Consider the following 8720-nt stretch of genomic DNA (forward strand, 5'->3'; position numbering starts at 1 on the left):
TGCCATCGGTTGCCGTTTATTTCAAAGGCCGGTGGCCGAGGGACCCGTGGCTCCGCACAAGGTCTGGGCCCAGCCCCAGGATGTGTCAGTCCTGGCTGGGGCGGGGTCGCGGGCTCTGGTGTGTGTGTGTGTGTGTGTGTGTGTGGTCACTGGGGTGCCGCTGGCTCTGGCAGTGACGTGGACGTCCCACGTGGCGAGCCTGTCCACCACGCTGCCGGTGACTACGCGGGGTTGTGCGGCGCACATGGCCTCGATGTCTGTGCCTGAGACTGCAGAGCCTTGAGCTCCTTCCAAATCAGAAGTATAAACACCCACCCCTCACCCCTGCTTGGAAGGCCAGCCGCACCCCTTCCCCGGGGTCGCACAGACCCCCGCGTCTCTGGGTCGGGGTCCGCGGCGGGCGACGTTCCTGTCGCGTCGCCCGACTTCCCGAGGCGGCTGAGTCCTGGCCCTGGGTGTCGGGGCCGGGGGTCCCCGCTGAGCACTCAGCCCGTTGAGTTTGGGTCCCTTGGGTGGCTTCCGCCATCTCCACACTCCCGGGCCCCCTGCGAGTCCTCAGCCCGCCAAATCCGATCCACCAATCACGCCGTCTACTCTGCGAGGTCTCCGCCCACCAGAGCCGATCCGCCAATCAATCACGACGTCCACCTGAGAGGCCTCAGCCCGCCAGAGCTGATCCTTCAATCACGCCGTCCACCCTGCGAGGCCTCCGCCCATCAGATCCGATCTGCCAATCACGGCGTCCACTCTGCGAGGGCTCCGCCCACCCGATCTGATCCACCAATCACACCGTCCATCCTGCGAGGCCTCCGCCCGCCCACCCGATCCGATCCGCCAATCACGACGTCCTTCACACCATGAAAGCGCCGAAGTAGGAGCGGGTGCCGTCCCGGAGCCGGACCAGCTGCTCTTCCAGCACGCGGACCACCACCTCCTCGCCGGCCTCCAGGTGCACCACGCCGCCCAGGAAGCTGCTGTCCCACCAGACGCGGGAGCTGGCCGCCCGCCCGCAGGGCGACCGCCGGCTCACCAGTAGCTCGAGCTCCTCGGGGTAGCGGGTGGTGCGCTTGTAGAGCCCGTGGGTGACGGGCAGGTCGGTGGCCAGGCCCTGCGGGCATCCCACGCCGCCCAGCTGCACCTTGGAGTAGATGTAGTAGTAGCCGGCCTGGGTGGTCACCAGCGCCCCGTCGTGGTAGCCGAGGCCCCGCAGGAAGGCCAGGCCCAGCTGCGTCTCCCACAGCAGGGGGCCCCCAGTGCCCATGGAGCTGGAGTTGGCGCCTGGCGGGGGGGTGGGGGGACAGAGACACGAGGGCGGGCGGTCAGCTCCTCTGCTGGACGCCTCCCCTCTCTGAGCCTCTCCCTGTGGGTGGATGCACACGACGGCCACTCTGCAGGTCGGGAACCCGAGGCACAAAGGGCCCAAGCCTTGCAAGGGGCGGCCCCGTCGCCTGTGTGTGCCTGTTTCCCCGCCTGGGAAGTGGAGGTAGCAACGGTGCCTGCCTAGGACTGGACGAACTCACACGGCCGTGGCGTGTCGCAGCTCGTGGCAAGGTCTAAGTAAACCAAGCTAGAAGCTCGCAACGCCTGCCTCCACCCCTTCTGCGCGGCTTCGGTTACTTGTGGTCAACCACGGCCAACTGCGAGCCCAAAATAAATGGAACATTCCAGAAACAAGCAAATTCGGAAGCTTCGATAGCGGGTTGTTAGGATCGTTCTTAATCTCTCTCGGTGGCCGGTTCCTAAAGCGAACATTATCCCGGCTACGTGTGTATGGGAAAAAACGCAATCAAAAGCAAGGTGCCTCTGGGATATAAAGATAAGTATATTTTGGTGCAAAAATTTTTTTTTCAAAGCCCTGCATACAGTCTTCAAAACGCTCATGGAGAAAGCATATTATGGAAAAAAAAACTGTATGGAGTTTGCATTTTTTTTTGCACCAAAATCGCCTTGTCTTTTGATTCTGTTTTTCCACAAAATTTTGAAGTTCGCCCGTGCAGGGTTTGGTGCTGTCCACGGTTTCAGACAGCCCCTGGTCGGGGGCGGGGTGGGGTGGGGTTCTGCTCACCTGTCAGATGCGCCGCTGGACTGGCCTTGTGGGACCTGCGTGCTGGGGGAGACAGGGTCACAGGTTAGTGGGACAGCGGGGGCAAGCGCCAGCCTCCCGTGCCCACCCCACCCCCCGTGTCCACGCCACCCCTTCCTCAGCGACCCACACTTCTGCTTCTCAGGCCTGGGGGAGGGGCACCTGCGGGGCTGGGGCCGGTTGTGTAAAACAGTTGAGCAACGATGGAGGGGGTGGGGCCTCGTGGGAGCCCCGCCCACCCCAGGGGACAGGGCGGCTCTGACTCACCTTGTACCAGCTGCTCCCAGGAGCCTGTGTCTTGGTCCTGAAAAGGTAGAAGGCGCCACAGTGAGGACACGTGAGTGGGAGTCGCCCTCCCCAGGGCCACAGACACACACAGGGTCACGTGTGCACACACACACGCAGGCACACACACAGCACGCAGCACCCCCGGGCCTCAGCGTCTCTCTCTGATGCCACTGGAGTTACACAGAACACCTGCTTATAATCAAATGCAGCAGACCCTTCAACAAGAATTGCTGGGGCCGCACACGCTAGGCGCCCTACGGGGGTGTAGTGGGTGTGGGATGCAGGTTGAGTCTCCCTCCTCCCAAACGATTGAGACCAGAAGTCTTTCGGATTTCAGGGTTTCTCTCTTTCTTTTTTTCTCTCCTTTGGGTTTTGGAATATTTGCATAGCCTTTTACCAATCCAGCATCCTCCATCCCCAAATCTTAAGTCTGAAATGCTCCAAACATCTGAAACTTTTGGAGTATTGTGTTGGCATTCCAAATAGTTTCAGAGTGTTTTGGCTTTTCAGATTGGAGGTGTTCAGTCTGTATTAACAATGTGTGGACGTCCACATGGGCTGGACACGTGGACACCGGCCCGACCTCAATCTTTATTCTTTAAATTCTGAGAAAAGATTGCTTTATCTAGTTATCTGAAAGGGAGAGAGAGAAAGAGAAAGAGAGAAAGAGAAAGAGAGAAAGAGAGAGAAAGAGAGAGAAAGAAAGAGACAGAGAGACAGAGAGAGAGAGATCTTCCATCTGCTGGCTCACTCCCCAAATGCCTGCAACAGCCAGAGCTGGGTCAGGCCAAAGCCTGGAACCTAGAACTCTATCCAGGTCTCCCATGGGGGTGGCAGGGGACAAAGGACTTGGGCCATCACCTGCTGCTTTCCCAGGTGCATTAGCAGGGAGAGGGGTTGAGAGCAGAGCAGCCAGGACTGGAACCAGCGCTCTAATACGGGATGCTGGTGTCACAAGCAGTGGCTTAACCCACTGTGCCACAATGCTGGCCTGGACCTCAATCACAGTGACACACACGTGGGCTTAGACAGGTGGACATGGGGTTTAAGGTTCTCTGGACACAACAGCCACACAGGATGGCAGACAGATGAGCATATGCACATGCAGAGAGATACCTGCCCATGGACGGCAGCACGGGTCCCGTGGGCATGCACACGTGGCCACATGCCCAGGAGATCCTGGTAGAAGGACATGGAGCCCCGGGACTCAACAGGACAAGACCACACAGGCACAATGTCAGAGACACAGTCCACAGGTGGGCACACAAGACAGACACAGCCATGGTCGACCAGTTATACACAGGGGGACAGCTTGCGACTAGGGACGATTCCAGAACAGGGATCAGGGCTTGGCGCATGACAATGACGAACTCAGAAGCTGGCTTCCCCCAGGGAGAGCAGGTCCCCAGGGCCAGGGCCACTGCCCGGGTACCACATACCCCAAACCACGCTTCCTTCTCTAGGAAGTGGGCTCTCTGCTCACACCCCCAGCTTACAGATGAGGGAACCTGGTTCAGAGAGGTGGATTTTTAAAAAGCTGCTTATTCATCATGCTTATTTGAAAGGCAGAGAGAGGGAGACGGAGAAAGAGATAGAGATAGAGATAGAGATAGAGATAGAGAGATAGAGAGATAGAGAGAGAGAGAGAATCTTCCATCAACTGGTTCACTCTCCAAATGCCCTCGATGGCCAGGACTGGGCTGGGGCTGAGCCCGGAGCCGGGAACTCCATCCGCGGTTCCCACGTGGGTGGCAGGGACCAGGCTACTTGAGACACTACTGCTCCCTCCCAGACTTAGCAGGAAGCTGCAGTCAGGAGCCAGAGCGGGGATTTGAACCCAGGCACTCTGAGGTGGGACCTGGCGGCTTCCCTGCCGGACCAAACGCCTGCCCCTAGAAAGCCAAGTTCACCTGCCTGGGGTCAGCGGCAGCAGCAGCCACATTTCAGGGGGTGCATCTGGACACTCAGTGTGTGACCCCCCGGCCTCCGGCCCCCGGCCCCACTCACCGGCAGGTGCGTGACCATCTCCCCCAGGCGCCAGTGCAGCTGTAATAGGAACCAGCCCTGCACAGCCAGCCCGGCTCCCAGCAGCAGCAGCACGAGGCCCAGGCCCACCTGGGCAGCGCCGCAGCGCTGTCTCCGGCGTCTCCGCCCCAGCCTCGTGAACGGGATGTCCGTCTGTCCATCCACCACGAACACCGAGGGGCGCACTACGGTCTCCTCCATGCTCGCGCTGACGAGGTCCCCGGTGGCTCCCAGGAGCAGGGCTCGCACGCCTGGGTCCCTCGAGCAGGGAGGAAACCACAATTGCCCAATGCGCCCCGTGCTCTACCGGCTGCAGAAGCCGCCCGCCCGCGGGCCCTGGGGCCGCCTTTAGACCCGGGGTTCAGCCCCTCCCCTTCCCCACTCGCCCTCCTCTTCTTCCTGTGCCCCCACCCCGGCCGCCCCCTGTGGCCTGCCTCACTCTCACTCACACTTTCCAGAGCCTTTGAAAATGTGACTCAGGTGTGGCTGGAGGGGGCGGCCCCAGCTTTCCCTGCTTGGCCTGCCGCTTCCTCCGTTGCATCGGTCACCAAAAATTTCCTGCGTGCACCGGGGGCTGTCCGAGGTTTCTTGGGGATGGGGGAGCATGGTAGCAAGGGAGGGAGGCAAAGGCCCTGATTGCCGGAGCTCCCGGTCCACTGGGGTGAGGGAGGCCGCAGAACTAGCAGATGATGTCCAAGGAAGGAGCGTTTAGATGGCGACAAGCACGGTGGAAATTCAAGAGCTGAGTGAAGGAGTTGTGTGTGCACGTGTGCTCCATGTGTGCACGTGCGTGCCTGGGTGAGGGTGTGTATTGTGCAGGCAGGTGCATGTCCACACATGCATACATATGTATGTATGTACCTGTATGGATGTGTTGTGGGAGGAGTTTGTGCATGTCTCATCTAGGTATGTATGTGTAGGTGTGCGTATTGTGGGAGGTGTGTGTGCATGTCTGGTTCATGTATGTGCGTGCAGGTACACACTGTGCACACAGGTGTTTGCATGCATGTATGGATGTCTACTGGTGCACATGTGTACATGAATGTGTGTATTGTGGGAGGTGCATGTCCATGTCTTGTCCATGTATGTATTGCATGTGCATGTGTTGTGGGAGGTGCACGTGCATTTCTGTCCATGCATGTATCTGCAGGTGTGTGTATTGTGGGATGTGTGTGCATGTCTGGCCAATCATGTATGTGCAGGTACATGCTTGTACACATGCATTTGTGTGCACATACATGTGTTTGCACGTACATATGTATGTCTACAGGTGCACGTGTGTACATGAATGTGTGTATTGTGGGAGGTGCATGTCCATGTATGTCTACAGGTGCACGTGTGTACATGGAAGTGTGTATGGGAGGGTGTGTATGTCTTCATGAATGTGTGGATTTTTATTTTCATCTACTTGAAAGGCAGAGTGACAGGGGGAAAAGAGAGAGAAAGAGAGAGAGAGAGAGAGAGAGAGAGAGATAGTCAGATAGTCATCTTCCATCTACTCCCTGACTCCCAAAACACCCAAAACAGCAGGGGCTGGGCCAGGGCACAGCCAGGAGTCCAGGATGCCATCTGGGTCTCCCACGTGAGTGACAGGGGCTCCAGCATGTGAATCATCATCTACTGCCACCCAGGATTCAATAGCAGGAAGTGGGTCAGACGCAGAGGAGCTGGGACTGGAACTGTCCCTCTGACAAGGGAGGCAGGAGCCCCAACAGCAGCTTAGACTGCTGTGCCACACACCCACTGAGGGAATGGATTTGTAAACTGAGGCTCGAAGACAGGGGGTGGGACCACATCCATGCAGCTGACCAGGATGGAGGAATGGAAGGATGAAGGATGGGTGGAGAGAAGAGGAAAGAGAGAGGCAGAGAAAGAGGGAGGGATGGAGAGGGAGTGGGAGAGGAAGAGAGAGAGAGAAACAGAGAGGGAGAGGGAGAGGGAGAGAGACAGAGACAGAGACAGAGACAGACAGAGACAGAGGCAGAGAAAGAGGGAGGGATGGAGAGAGAGAGAGAAAGAGAGAGAGGGAGAGGGAGAGTGTGGGGAGCAATCCGGACTAGACTGAGTTACTGGAATTAAGACTTATTCTATGCATCTGCTCTCCCACAATATGGCGCTGGGAGAGAAGTAAACAGCTTCTGCACAGCTGCCTCCAGTTCAACCAATAAACTGTAGGACTTGCTCCTGATTGGAGGAGAGCAGCGTACTCGGCGTGTGGGCAGCCGAGTTGGGATTGGCAGAGGAGGACTATAAAGGAGGAGAGAGACGGCATGCACCAGGAACATCTAAGGGGAACACCTGTGCAGCCCCCGAGAGAGCCGGCCGGCGGTGTGCCGCTCCCCTGCGGAAGTGAGGAATGTGGCCAGGGGGAACTGCCCTTCCACGGAGGTGGAAGGGATAGTAGCCAACCCGGGAAGAACCAGCAGCAAACCCGGGGAGGGCCGAGCAGACGAAAGAACAGCGCAGGGTCCTGTGTCGTTCCTCCATGAAGAGGGGGAGCGACATAATGGTGCCGTGACTCGGATATGAAGCCTAGGCAGTGTTTAGTGTTGCTCCTCCACGAAGAGGGGGAGCGACAGGAGAGAAAGAGGCAGAGAGATACAGAGAGAGAGAGACAGAGAGAGGCAGAGAAAGAGGGAGGGAGAGGGACAGAGAGAGAGGGAGAGAGACAGAGACAGAGATGGAGGGAGGGAGGGAGAGTTAGAGGGATAGGGAGAGAGAGAGGGAGACAGAAGCAGAGGCAGAGGCAAAGAAAGAGGGAGGGAAGGAGAGGGACAGAGAGAGATGCAGGCAGGGAGACAGCCAGAGGTAAGGGACAGAGCTAGAGAGAGCAAAAGAGAGGGGAAGAGAGAGACAGAGACAGAGAGAGAGAGACACTGATTTTCAGGAATTGGCTTACATGGTTGTGAGGTTGGCAAATCTGAAATCCGAGGGCCGAGCCAGCAAGTAGCAGCCAGTGTTTCTGTCCTGAGGCCAGAGCAGGGGACGCAAGCGCCGACCCGTGCTTCAGACACTGCGTGTTTGCCCTCAACCCTTCCTCTGATCAGGTGCAGCCCACCCCCATCTGAGGACCGCAGGTGCAGACGCCACCCAGAAAGACCTGCCACTAGGAACTCCATCCAGGTCTCCCACGTGGGTGGCAGGGGCCCAGGGACCTGAGGCATTACCTGTTGCCTCCCAGGGTCGCCTGTAGCAGGAAGCTGGATTCAGAACACGGAGACCGCGTTCGCCCAAGACGCCAGGTGCTGGGTTGGCACCGAAACGAGCCCTCCCTGGACCCCCCCTGGATGGCCATGCCACAGCCTGGCCCGGGGCAAGCGGCCTGAGGTCACCTCGTTCTGCTTTCCTTTCTCTGGATAACTGCCCTGTCTGAATTCATGAGGCCTATGAGTGCCTTTTCCTGTTCCTCTTCTATGTGTTCAGTTCTTTTTCTAAAATTATTTTTATTTATTTGAAAAACAAGAGTTACACAGATAGAGGTAGAGAGAGAGAGAGAGAGAGAGGTCTTCCATCCATGGGTTCACTCCCAGATGGCCACAACGGCCGGAGCTGTGCCAATCTGAAGCCAGGAGCTTCCTCTGGGTCTCCCACATGGGTGCAGGGGCCCAAGGACCTGGGCCATCTTCCACTGCTTTCCCAGGCCATAGCAGAGAGCTGGATCGGAAGAGGAGCAGCCGGGACTAGAACCGGCACCCATATGAGATGTTGGCGCTTCAAGCCAGGGCTTTAACCCTCTGCGCCACAGCGCCGGCCCTTGTGTTCAGTTCTTAAAAGGTTTATTTATTTGGAAGGCAGATAACAGAAAGCAAAAGAGAGACAGGGAGACTTTCCATCCGCTGGTTCACTTCCCAAATCCCCACAACAGCCAGGGATATGCCAGGCTGAAGCCAAGAGCCAGGAGCTCCATCTGTGTCTCCCACGGTGGGTGTGGCGGTGCCAGGTGCACAAGCACTTGGGACGTCACCTGCTGCTTTCCCAGGTGCATTAGCAGGGAGCTGCATTGGAAGCAGAGCAGCTGGGATTGGAACCAGTGCTCTGAGATGTGGGAGGTGTTGCAGGTGGCGGCTGAGCCCACTGTACCAAGACACTGGCCTCCTGTAGGATTCCTAAGACCCTACCTTTGCTAGTCATAGCAACACTCAAACAAAACCAGACAGCACCCCCACATGTTCAGAAAAAGAACAGGAGTGGAGATTCGGCTCTGTGGTTAAAGCAGCTGCATCCCACATCGGAGCGCCTGGGTTTGAGCTCCGGCTCCACTTCTGACTCCAGCTTCCTGCTACAGGTGACCCTGGGAGGCAGCAGGTAATGCCTCAGGTCCCTG

General features: G+C 57.8%; 1 protein-coding gene across 2 annotated transcripts; it reads right to left on the reverse strand.

Annotated features, from left to right (window-relative positions):
* TNFSF14 (TNF superfamily member 14) lies at positions 1-6698 on the reverse strand. 2 transcript variants are annotated; one of them, XM_070058422.1, is made up of 4 exons: positions 4487-6698; positions 2351-2387; positions 2066-2107; positions 1-1278 (listed from the first exon to the last, which is right to left on the reverse strand). In XM_070058422.1, exons 1-4 carry the CDS (start codon positions 4595-4597, stop codon positions 851-853), a joined length of 618 nt encoding a protein of 205 aa, XP_069914523.1. In that variant the 5' UTR covers positions 4598-6698; the 3' UTR covers positions 1-850.
* Positions 6699-8720: the final 2022 nt, after the last annotated feature.

This window comes from Oryctolagus cuniculus, chromosome 16 (genome assembly GCF_964237555.1).
Source record: "Oryctolagus cuniculus chromosome 16, mOryCun1.1, whole genome shotgun sequence".
NCBI classification, from domain to species: Eukaryota; Metazoa; Chordata; class Mammalia; order Lagomorpha; family Leporidae; genus Oryctolagus; species Oryctolagus cuniculus.

What these genes read in the sequence shown, in the direction of transcription:
- TNFSF14 (XM_070058422.1), bottom strand. Translation starts at nt 4,597, where the DNA reads ATGGAGGAGACCGTAGTGCGCCCCTCGGTGTTCGTGGTGGATGGACAG. An exon ending in AGCGCTGCGGCGCTGCCCAG is followed by an intron (nt 2,388 to 4,486) that starts GTGGGCCTGGGC and finishes CTACCTTTTCAG; the next exon opens with GACCAAGACACAGGCTCCTG. An exon ending in TCCAGCGGCGCATCTGACAG is followed by an intron (nt 1,279 to 2,065) that starts GTGAGCAGAACC and finishes CCCCCCCGCCAG; the next exon opens with GCGCCAACTCCAGCTCCATG.